Consider the following 12,161-nt stretch of genomic DNA (forward strand, 5'->3'; position numbering starts at 1 on the left):
ATGTTTTCTTTTTTCTTCTCAGCGATTCGCCTGTAACCACGCTGATAAGGTTCCGCCATCGATGGATTGCGCACAATTTTGTTGAAAAACGGTGTACACACGGTTCTTATCATTTTTTGGGGTGTGTGCGTTTTTTTTTTAGTTTTGTGCATTGTTTGTCTGACATCAAGGAATATTTAAAGTACTTTATTGTGTCTTTCAGATTGATAGAAAAAAAGCAACCGGAAAGAGTCTCCTGTCGACGTCATAGGACGTAATTTTTTATAGAGAGCCATAATAAAAACAGGTTCTAGTAGATAGTATCCAACGAAATGATAGAATGGATGTTCCAGAACACAGAAAATAGCAGGATCTACGAGCTGATTTAAATGGCGCCAGAATAATGGGAGGTGTGTGGCGTGTAGACGGTGACTATTCGCTTATCAGCAGCTGGTGATAGACGATGTAAGAAGCTGCTTACCAGATGAAGCAGCATACATAGTACGCCTATTTAAGAATCCTTTCAAGTGCCAATTGTCGGCGATGGCAGAAAGAAACCGACCGACAATCTGAAGTTCACTGGACTTGATTGACAATGAACTTTAAATCAACCGACGGGCGAGACTTTCGGGGTGTGCTACCGCCATGTGTTAGTACTATCTTTGCTTACGCATTCGTGCTTGTTATCTACTGCATGATAAAACCACTGTCAATAGAATACGATTAAGTTATCCAGGATATCATTTGAGCGGTGTTGTTGGGAGAATGGGGAGCAATTTATGGCTCGTTTAAGCTTATCTTGTCTACCTGATAATGGGAGATAAAATTGCAATTCAATGTTTGCATGTAAATCGCAATGCAGGAAGACTTCACGCGTTTTGTAAATATTCTAAACGAAGCCTCAGCAAAAACTAGAATGTTACATCTCTGTAATAAGATCCTTCTTGAAGGCCCTTTGCCTTGGTGAGTATCTTATTACCGAAGCCCACCTCGAATTCTGTCCAGCCGAGATCTCCATATTTCTGACCAGTTTCTGTGTTGAAGGCCACGTAGTGTAAAAGTGCCGAGTCACAGAGAGACCGTTTAAAGAGGGAAAAACCTGCGAATCCATGCAATTAGCGTCATCGGTGTAACTAGCTACCGGGGCATTTGAATGCAATTAATGCAGTCATTTGTAATGCCAATTTCAAACCGTCAACAGGCGTGTTTTTCTATTCCAAATCCAAGGGGAGTTCTTTTGGGATTTACTCGACTTGCTCGAAGACAAAAAAAACTATTTTGTATGAAGAAGCGGGAATTACTTGTTGTCGAAAATTCCACTCGATGCACGTGTTACCCTGTGATGTTCTAGTTACATTATGCTATGCTTTTTCTTATAGACTGCAGCTCAACCTGAACATCAATCAAAGGTACCAAAGAGACAAGTGGTAAACAAATCTGCTAAAAATAGCGAACAGACACACACGGAAAACGTGCGAATTTTGACACGCGTACACGCATTTTCCTATCACTGTACGTACAAAAGAAAAAATCACACTTCAATGAATGAAATGTGAATTGCTCCATTCAACATAATTTGCCAACTTTTTCGTACCGGAGAAAGTTGAATGATCGTGCAAACCGGGAATATTGCGTCACTAATCCAAAACATAAACAAAAACAACACACACTCACTAAACATACGCACCTGTTTGATTGGGCCATTCTGCAAATGATTCGGCACGATATTTAATTACAGAAAATGTGTGAATCAGGGCGAGCTACTACACGTTGAACGAATGAAGAACGTACGTGGTCCGTTGCGTTCCGCGAGACAAAATTAAATGTCCAACCGGGCGGCGTTTAGCTGCTGCTGATGCTCTTTCGATCAAGTGCGTTCAGATGGGGCCGCCAACAAACCACGCAAATTTTAATGTGATTCTGTGGTACAATGGGCATGCGAGGGGGAAAGTGAAGGTCAAAATATTTGCAAACTATTATTAAATTACTACCTGGTTTAAAATGTGATCTATATTGAGACACGCTTTAACTTATTAGCTTTGGAAGTCAAGAAAAAGGGAACATAGGCTTAAATTTCGCTGCCTAGAGTAGAAGAAATAAAACGGATAAACATTTGCGAAAAACGGAAAGCTTGTTAAAACTTCATACAACTGCTTTAAAAAATATGCTCTATATGCGTGATTTACCTGAAATCGTGAATTATCCTTTACTTATTTCTATAATTCCAAAAAAATGAAGGAAAACAAATTCTTTACCAATTTTGAATCCACATCAACAATTACCACAGTCGATATTGCCACAGGGTACATCAAATACAAAATTTGATTCGTTTAGCAAGCGTGCTTGAATACTAAGCTCGGAAATAACATTGATATAATCACGTTAAAACGACATTTAAAGGCTTGATTGGATTGAATAAATTACTTAATTCAATACAAAATAAATTAAGCTAGCATATTTTGCTAAATTGTGCCAAAAAACCCTAAAACTACATTAATTACGTTCCTCCAACGGATCCGAAATGCAATGCAGAAACGGACCCTTTTGTTATAGATTGACCTCCTGCAACTACATCGCCGTACGACCAGCCGTCAACGAAAACGGAAATGAGGTTTTGTCCGTCGGCCTTCTGACAGTTCTTTTTCCGGTGAAATTTGTTGTTTAGTGGACGCGTTGTACCACGGTCTGCTACGAATTCCTCGTAATTTTAGGTACGAAAACGTTCCGGTTGCCCTCGAAAGCGTCCCGCAATAGTGGCCCACTGTATGACGATGCCTAAATGCAACGTTCTTTTGTTTCTTTTTAGGTAGCAAAGATGGTAAGTTTGAGCTGAGCTGCGGCAGTCGTGGATGGCCTACGGTGACAGACAGGAACACGGCCCTGCGGCCCACCGTTGTGCGAGTGTGTGCATGTGTGTTTGTTTTCCGTACATTGAATTTGGCAATTCTTCTCCTTTTTGCTCCGCAATTGTCATCATCGTCTCCGTCACCGTCCACCAACTGATAGGCAGCGAAGGATGAGAAGGCCACCAAGCCCGCATCGGGCAAGGACAAGTCGAAAAACGTCATGCGCGATTTGCGTATCCGCAAGCTCTGCCTGAACATTTGCGTCGGTGAGTCCGGCGATAGGCTGACACGTGCGGCCAAGGTGCTGGAACAGCTGACCAACCAGACGCCCGTCTACTCGAAGGCACGCTACACCGTGCGCTCGTTCGGCATTCGGCGTAACGAAAAGATTGCGGTGCACTGTACGGTGCGTGGCGCCAAGGCGGAGGAGATCCTCGAGCGTGGACTGAAGGTGCGCGAGTACGAGCTGCGTCGTGATAACTTCTCGCAGACCGGCAACTTCGGGTTCGGTATCCAGGAACACATCGATCTCGGTATCAAGTACGATCCGACGATCGGTATCTATGGATTGGATTTCTACGTTGTGCTTGGCCGGCCAGGTGAGTGTAAAGTGATGTGATGGCACACTAGGAAGCGAAGCGAAGGATAATATTTTGATAACAAAGCGGGATGGTGTTGTGATGGTGAATAAGTTCCTCTTATCGAATTATGTGTTGAGAACGTGGTGTGAACATGTCAGACAAGTGGCTAGTAGAGGTTTCGGAAGTTCCCTCCAACGTTCAACCGAAACTGCACTCTTAATTAAACGTCTCGCTATTTCTCTGGCGATACGTTCAGTACGGTGCAAACAATGAACTCTTGGTCTTCTGTAGTCGATCTGTGCCTTTGCCAATTGGGCCTCGCCGATTGTTCTACATTTCTTGTAGGATTTTTACTACCGAACAGTTTATTCCATTCGAAAGCCTACTGCCATTGTCATTTCGTTGCGAATATTGGATTTCTCTCAAACACGTTCTGTAAAACTGCACTCTTAATTAAACGTCTCGCTAATTCTCTGGCGATAGGTTCAGTACGGTGCAAACAAAGAAATCTTGGTCTCTTCTAGTCGTTCTGTGTCCCTTCCTAATGGGCCTTGCCGACTATTCTACATTTCTTGTAGGAGTACTGAGTACTGAACAGTCTCTACCATCCAGTCGCAACGCATCCTTTGATTTGTTTGTTGTCGAAAAAGCATTAATGCATATTTTTTCATCCTCCTCTCCCCTGGTTTCCAGGATATAACGTTGCCCAGCGACGACGCAAGACTGGCAAGATCGGCTTCATCCACCGCCTGACCAAGGAGGACGCGATGAAATGGTTCCAGCAGAAGTACGACGGTATCATCCTGAACAGCAAGGCAAAGTAAGCTTTTAATGTGCATATGAGGGCCTGTATAGCTGTATGGAAAGACAGAGCGAGGAGAGTGTCGTGAAATGGGGGGAGAACAAGCAGTGGTGCAAGTGGGAGCGCTGAGAAAAAAATAAACATTTTCACCGAAGCCATCACCGGGTTTTTGGGTGGAAGTAATGGTGTACAAAACCTAGCAACGCCTACTTGGCAAATTAATTCTCCTGTGTAAACAGAAATGATCCGAAACGCTTCGTTGTTTTGCGCTGCTTTGGTGCTTTAACCCTCTGCCGGGCAACTAGTAAAAACTTCATATTCCAGGCAACCGGGCTACTCGGGTAGCCCACCAATTGTGAGGCTTTCGCCAAGAAATTGTCTGAAGCTCTTGTAGCAAATCAGAAGTCCTCCTCGGCGTCCCGATACGATCATCGTTGGGGAAGAAAGGATCAAAACTCCTTGATCTTCAAAGGACCGTTCACGTTCCCGCGCCGTCGTCCGCCAATCCGTTATTCCGGCCTTGATGGCGAATGATCCATGAAATCTTCCCTCCTCAATCTGGGCTACCACGCATCCTCTACCCGCGTGGACGGCCTAAAAGGACTTTTTGAGCTGGGTCGCCCGATGGCATGCTTATAACATGGAGCCCATGGGAGCCTGGCGAGCCTAATTCGCTGCACGACGGTCGTTGTAGCGGCTCCTCCATTGTCCTTCTACACATACGGGGTCATCCATCCTATCCAAGATTAGCCGCATGGTAATAAGTTCTTTGCTAAGAAAAACGCAATCTGATCCAAGATGCTGTTGACCTCCAATTCTTATCGAGTCGATAGTTTCCTGGTATCGCCTTACTGTGGCATTTCAATATCCAGATGAACTTAAAAGAAAAGGCAACCAAATCAACTTTTGTTAAGGAATCAATCATCTCTCCGAATGAACGCACTTGTTCCAAGAGGATTGATTGTTTTTATTTTCAAACGATACGAAATTACACAAAAAAACTGTTGGATACTTCCAATCGGCATTATTTTTTGGGCGCCTTCATTCGCTTCTACACCTAATTGTAAGTCATATATCTAGGCGTGGCGCTAAACTTGGCGTAACTCTTGATCACTTTGTTTACTGCCTCGAGGAAGTCCTTCTCCGTCGCCACCTTGCGCCGCGCCCGAATTGCGAACATGCCCGCCTCCGTACACACCGACCGAATCTCGGCACCCGTCGAATTGGGACACAGGCGGGCCAACAGCTCGAACCGAATATCTCGCTCGACCGACATCGAACGAGCGTGAATTTTGAATATATGCGTTCGCCCTTCCAGATCCGGCAGACCGAACTCTACCTTACGATCCAAACGTCCTGGACGCATCAGAGCCGGATCGAGCGTATCGGGCCGGTTAGTTGCCATCAGTACCTTAATGTTACCGCGCGGGTCAAAGCCATCGAGCTGATTGATCAGTTCCAGCATCGTACGCTGTACCTCATTATCACCGCCCGCCCCATCATCGAACCGAGCGCCACCGATCGCATCGATTTCGTCGAAGAATATCAGACAAGCCTTTTTCGACCGGGCCATCTCGAATAGTTCACGCACCATACGGGCACCTTCGCCGACGTACTTCTGCACCAGCTCGGAACCGATCACACGGATAAAGCACGCATCGGTACGGTTAGCGACGGCACGAGCGCACAGGGTTTTACCCGTTCCGGGTGGACCGAACAGGAGCACACCCTTCGGTGGTTCGATGCCAAGATTTACGAACTTTTCCGGATGCAACAGGGGCGTTTCGACTACCTCGCGCAACTTCTCGATCTGCTCTTTACAGCCACCGACATCGCTGTACGTAACATCCGGCTTTTCCTCGACCTGCATCATCGTCACGGTGGGATCGATCTTCGGTGGCAGTGGGATGTGAATTTGATACTTGTTACGATCGACACTGAAGGAAGAAGCGGAAATGAAGGTTAATTTGCGCTTAAAACAGCGCAACGGGTGACTACGAGAGCTTACCCAACACGCATTCCTTCTTCAATATCGGTAGGCGCTACAGAATCGGCCAAATCGACAACAAACTTAGCAAACTGCTTCACATTGATGATGTACTTCGGATCGTCAGAATCGGCATTGATAATCTTGGTGCAGCGAGCCACCTAGTGTATCAAAGAAAGAGATGAAAGCGAGAGCCGGACATCAGAATCAATTTAGCATCTTCTCCTTGGGAGTGGACACTCTGGTACTACCAACCTGAAGCGGTTGTTCGTTCTGTAAAATTTGCTTATCGGAAGCTAAATCCCACAGTGCCGGCGGTGCAAGCCCGGTATCGCTTTCCTTAATGCCCGTCAGTTCGTTCACCTGCTTCATCGCCTTTTGGATGTCTTCGTCGATCTGCTTAATCGACTTATGGTACTGCCCTTGGCCCTACACCGCAAAAAGAGCGTTAGAATTTGCTTTTAAATATTAAACCCACAAAACGCCATACTTACATAGGTCTTCAGTAGCTCAATATCGACTTCATCAAGGGCTGAAACCAAAGAAAAAACACAAAACGTATTGATAATCGCCACAACTGAGGAAAGCAGTTTTGCTGCATCACTTTTTACCTTCTATCTCCGGCTCTACCTCTTTGTTGTCGCCTTTCACCTTGCGCATATCGTCTCCCAAATGGTCCGGCATTTTGCGGCGATTATTATTCTTTTACCGTAAATGAAGTTTATTAGAAACTAGGCAAACGCTCGACAGAAAACGGAAATACACGGGAGCAAATGGGATAATAATTTTGTTTGCTGTGGCTGTGAGAATGAATTCGCCAAATTGATCACAATGACAAGCAATTCGAAGCGAAACGCCAACAGCGGCTTGTTGACAGTTTGCGATATTAGGTTACCTTATGTGAGATGTGATTGTTGGTTTGGTTTTAAGTTGAAAAAAAACAGGATTTCGTAAAAATGCCTACATTACCATCGTATGCGTACGCGCTAGATGCTTTCAAAAAGCGATATAAAATCACAAAAATGCAGAAAAACTCAAGAAAAGCTGAAATTTTCATTTTGAAATCTCATGGGTTTTCTGCCTAGATTGTGTTATTTGGGTACTGTGCTCTAAGCACCTTGATAACCCAGCAAACGTCAAAGCGGAACTGTCAAGGATGAAGTTTTCTTCTCTTTTCTTTCGCTCTACGCACTGTCCTCACAGTCGTCAGTGAGAAAAGCAGCACAAACTCGTTTTTCTCTTGTGTACCTTCCCCCGACTTAGCAACTACGATCAAACAATCACCTGGCCAGAAAAAAACGGGACCAGCACCAACAGGAAGCGCATCTTCAGGCATCGAAAATTGTAACGCTTGCTGCCGTGTTATCGATGGCACCGTCTGTACGGGATGCTAACTGAGCAAACAACAGGCATACACGCGTGCAGCAACAACAACTTGGTTGTCCTCAAAACACCCCCCCGTTTGTGCGAGGTTGTTTTCTTCGTAATGTAAATCGAATTCCCTCGGTGTTTCCGTCATCCGTCCGTTCGACGCACGTAGCCGATGAGAGCGAGGAAGCACTGTGTTGCTGCTACTACTGCTGGTGCGGGACATACACGCGTGTGATGAAACAGACCTTTTTCCCATTGGCGGGCAGCCTGGTAGTGTTGTAATTATCGTTAGCCCTCGACGACTGTGGATGCTTTTTGCATCGATTGACGGGAAACGAGCCACGCAGCATGCTGTCTGTGGGTTAACTACAAATGTGGCAAAAGCGTCGTAAAGCATTAGGGGACGAGAAAAAAGCATCACCGCCGTACCGTGTGGCTGGATGGATTACTCGTGTGATGAGCCCAGCAGCAACTGACGGACAAAATGAGGAACGTTCTATCGAGTGTTTACCTTTCCACGAGCATCCTGCATGCCTGTAGTGCTATACCGATACCGTACGTGGTGCATACAGGTGAGCCGATGCGACGACCGATGCACAACCACCCATCGATTAAATGTCAAGCTTTTGCGCAAAGCGATGATCGTGTGCGATTAGGTTGCAGGCAGGCAGCTGCATGCGTGCGCTACTGCCACGGCATTACATAAAGCGCGAGCGCTTGGGGCTGATGCATCCGTTTAACGAGTTTGAAAATGTCTTCTCTTTCCCGCACAGGACACCATGACGCGGTCATTATCGGGGTGCTGGCGTGCCTTGGCCTTGGTTCGTTCATAATGGGGTTTTGTATTTTCTGCAAAAAGAAGAGTGGAAAGTTTAAGGTAAGTTTTCCATTGATCTAATCGTACGTGAAAGGGCTGAGCCGTTGACCCTTTTTTGTGAATCATTACAGAAATTCAAAGATGGAGACATCATACAGGAAGTGATTGCAACGGAATACCCCATACTGAAAGCGCTGAATGTACTGGATTCTTCCGTACCGTGTGCTGTCATCCCGTCGAGCCCTAATAATGTAAGTTTTTCTTTGTTGTGTGGACCACATTATCCACACGAAGCGCAATGCTGATTTTGCGAAAAGATGCTGTGAATTTTGTATAAAAATGTGCCAAAAATCTAAAGCATTTTGATAGAAAATCAAGGAATCAAGAAAAGAAAGTTTGTGGTGGTAGTTGCGCTTCGTGTAGACCATGTTTGTGATAGTGTGTCAACCACCTCTTTTTTTGTTCTTTCCTAAGCTTTCCACCGATAATCTGCTCGATAAAATCGAAACGTACCAGATCGATGTAGATCATCCGCACGATTCGTACTGCACCCGGAGAAGCGATCCACTCACCTGTACGTACGATGAGTTTGATCCGAACGATGAATCGGATGATAGGACGGAACGGACTGCAACCACGGCGACGGTTGAACCGGTGGTCGGCGATGAACCACTACTCTTCTCCGATGTTTTCGATGAATCGCTAGAAAGAAGCGAAAAGTGTAATCTCACTGCGGTTTCGGTCGCGCTCCCAACATCTTCGGGTGAGGAAGATGACGAAGGGCTACCACTACCGCCCCGATCGGACGCCGAGGATGAAGACGAACGTCGCCCACTGGTTAGCGATGATAGTATAGATGAAGCGGCGGCCACCACCGCCACAACCATTACGGTTACGGCAACGATGGCCCAATCGGCCGATGCCATCAGTATCGAGGAAGCGTTGCGTGCTTTAGATATTGCTATCGAGGGTGAAGAAGACGAGGATGAGGATGTGGTCGAAGATGAGGACGATGAAGATGATGAGGGCCAAGCAACCCCGTTGAACGAAAGTGATGGCTCACTATCACCGTCCACCTACTCGGAACCCCCACCAGACGTTATTGCGGTGCTTCGGCGGGAGGACGTTGAGCAGCAAGCCGCCGAATTGGTGGACGATGTGCTGTACCAATGTCAGTACATGATACAGATGATGGATGCGAACGGGAGCAATCTGTCACCGTTGGAAGCGGACGAATTTTCACCGACCAACTCGCGGGGGAACATATTCGACGGTTGGGGTAATTTGGAGCTGGACGGTAATGTGTCCTTTGCCGCGGTCGATGATGATAATGACGATTGGTGGAAGGGTTCGTTGGAACCGTTTGAGGGCGAAGGGGAGGATAGTGAGCAGTGGAATCATCGTGCTGGTAACGATCCATTCCAGGATGATCATACGTTTGATTTGCTTCGTCAACAGCTCAGCCAACTGCTACCACCGCAGGGCAGTGTAAGTGTGATCGATTGGAGGCATGGGTGATCAAAAAGGAAAATTAAAAATTGATTTTTTTATCTTTTTTTATTTTTTTAGGATTCTGCCGGCGTAATTGGGCGGACTGAAAATGGTGATCATGATCCGTAAGTAAATATTTTATAATTGCAGGTTTTTCCGAACAAGAGGCCACAGCAAAATTTTGAACATATTTATTTAGTTATTGATTTATGAGTTACGAGTTACTTACGCTCTAAGCAAATGATCATTCTGGACATAACGCGTATGTGACAAGTAGGAGCGTAAAGGGATATAGAGGAGAGAAGGAAGGGAGCATCTATGGAATTGGACAGATTAGCATTAATAGAGAGTCTCTGTCTAATCAAAATTGCAAACATTGCTCATCTAGAGTGAAAAGCGCTGCTAAGAATACTTTATTTAGAAGGATTATTTCCTAGTCCTGAAAAACCCTGTACACAATTCAACACATACTATTATTAACCTTCTTTCGCAGGACACTCGGTGGCGGTGGTAGTCCAAAAGTATTTGACCTCGGGGGTATTAACGATTACGATCGGCCTGAACGTGAGACGGAAGAAAACGAAATCATTATCAACTACAACCGCTCGCTATCGCCCATACTGGAGGAAAACGAGGACGAATGCAGTTTGCCACCATCGATCAGTGTCGCTCACTGCTCCAACGTTGTGGAGAGTACGATAATAAGGTAGCTGCTTTATCGCTTATGTTGTCGTCCCATTAGCACTTAGAAGAGAGCTAATGATTCTTCTTTCGCTTGTCGCATTATGCAGCACCGAAGGTCCAGTGGTGTGTGAAGCGACCGAATCAGTGCCAGCCCTTGCCAGACGAAGCTCTCTGACCGCGTCGAACGACACACTGTTCAACCTGGAGGACGTACTGGAAGATCGTTGCATGACCCCGCAAGACGATACATTCCCAGCGAGCAGTAGCAGTAGCAGTAACCACGCATCACCCCGCACAATGCTGGCGATGGACGCGCACGGGGACCATCATGCTGGTAGTGGGTTAGAAAAATTGTACACCTTCTCGTCACGACTCCTAGCGTCAACGACTAGCGTTGACGATCATCACGTACTTCATCATCATCATCATCATCACCCTTCACAGCGGCATCACGTCCATCTGCTTTCGTCCATCTGTCTGGATGATCTAAGCGTTGGTGATATTATGGAATCGCCACCACCTCCTCCACCCCTACCAACAGCCATCGGGGGGAGTGGTGGTACGACTGGAGCAGGAGGAGGCAACAGTGCGGGCGGACTACTCATGGCCGAAACAAAACAGGATCTTCCCTCATCGGCCTAGAATCCATGTGTTTTCTATGTATTTCTTTAGTAGATCTGATCGACTTGTGGCAGTGGACAAGTGGATTCGTGCTTATTAGGAACGGGGCGACCCCGGCCCCGAACCCCCCCCCCCCCCTCCCCATCTCATCTAGAATCCTTTTAGAACATGATCCCCTCCCTTCCCATTATTTCACAACGAAAAGCAGTCACGTGTGCAGCAAACAAGTGTTAGTACTGATTTGGTACATAAATGTGTAGGTTTCCGTTGAGTAATTGTTAACACACGCGCACCTACAACACACGGCATTGTACATCACACGTCTACCAACTTTTCCTTTGCCCTGGGGAAAGCGAGGTTTCCCTACAAACGAACTCTGGAAGCTTTATTACTGCTGTGAGCTATAGAGCTGACCCCGATTGCGTCCGTAGGAGATATGTATATTTGTGATCTGCCGTTGGTAGGCATAATGCACTTTTTTTTTTTTTTGAGATCCTGATTCTAATGCCCACCTCTCGGGGTACCTCTGATCGGGATTGTGAATATTGCGGTCGTTTAGTTAATTCTCACGTATACTCCTCCTCCCTCTCGGACGAATGCGAGGATAACACCGGAGGTGTCGGTGTGTGTATGTGGAGCAACTCAGTTAAACATTTAGTTACTTATTGAATAGTGTCAATTCTATACTGTACAACATAAGCATTCACTCAACTCAACCTTACCCACGCATATGTATGTATGAATGTATGTATGTATGATAAAAACTAATCCCCATTTTGCACCGAGATGATTTCTCCCTTCGTTATTTATTTACCGACTCATTTGCCCGTTTGGAGGATGGGTGGTAAATGAGAGCGTGCGAACGCGCAACAGGAGCGATTTGTTTCGTCTGTTTCGGTTAACATTTAATTTTCCTCTTTACTGATGATAATGTAGTAGCTATACGGGAAACATGGTCCAAGCTAATTAGATGCGCCAGCCA

At 45.9% G+C, this 12,161-nt stretch overlaps 4 protein-coding genes across 6 annotated transcripts in view; 2 read left to right on the forward strand and 2 right to left on the reverse strand.

Annotated features, from left to right (window-relative positions):
- LOC126568217 (26S proteasome regulatory subunit 7) overlaps positions 1-6,879 on the reverse strand; it is a 277,427-nt gene extending 270,548 nt beyond the window's left edge. For 2 of the 3 annotated variants that reach the window (XM_050224662.1, XM_050224661.1), the window contains exons 1-5: positions 6,807-6,879; positions 6,690-6,727; positions 6,451-6,624; positions 6,217-6,356; positions 5,266-6,145 (exon numbers count right to left, since the gene is read on the reverse strand). In XM_050224662.1, coding sequence (XP_050080619.1) covers positions 5,266-6,145; positions 6,217-6,356; positions 6,451-6,624; positions 6,690-6,727; positions 6,807-6,879 — 1,305 coding nt within the window. Of the gene's footprint in view, positions 1-5,151; positions 6,146-6,216; positions 6,357-6,450; positions 6,625-6,689; positions 6,728-6,806 lie in introns of those variants that run through there. The other variant, XM_050224660.1, reaches the window with a different exon arrangement.
- LOC126568448 (uncharacterized) overlaps positions 1-12,161 on the reverse strand; it is a 271,865-nt gene that overhangs the window by 209,497 nt on the left and 50,207 nt on the right. The window lies entirely within an intron of this gene.
- Positions 2,557-4,259, forward strand: LOC126568506 (60S ribosomal protein L11). Its single transcript, XM_050224994.1, has 4 exons — positions 2,557-2,690; positions 2,786-2,797; positions 2,986-3,424; positions 4,100-4,259. Exons 2-4 carry the CDS (start codon positions 2,795-2,797, stop codon positions 4,228-4,230), a joined length of 573 nt encoding a protein of 190 aa, XP_050080951.1. The 5' UTR covers positions 2,557-2,690; positions 2,786-2,794; the 3' UTR covers positions 4,231-4,259.
- On the forward strand, positions 7,998-11,238 carry LOC126567945 (uncharacterized). Its single transcript, XM_050224322.1, has 7 exons — positions 7,998-8,138; positions 8,340-8,443; positions 8,515-8,634; positions 8,858-9,871; positions 9,953-9,999; positions 10,368-10,580; positions 10,666-11,238. Exons 1-7 carry the CDS (start codon positions 8,051-8,053, stop codon positions 11,198-11,200), a joined length of 2,121 nt encoding a protein of 706 aa, XP_050080279.1. The 5' UTR covers positions 7,998-8,050; the 3' UTR covers positions 11,201-11,238.

The sequence above is a fragment of the Anopheles maculipalpis genome, chromosome 2RL, assembly GCF_943734695.1.
Source record: "Anopheles maculipalpis chromosome 2RL, idAnoMacuDA_375_x, whole genome shotgun sequence".
Classification (NCBI taxonomy): domain Eukaryota; kingdom Metazoa; phylum Arthropoda; class Insecta; order Diptera; family Culicidae; genus Anopheles; species Anopheles maculipalpis.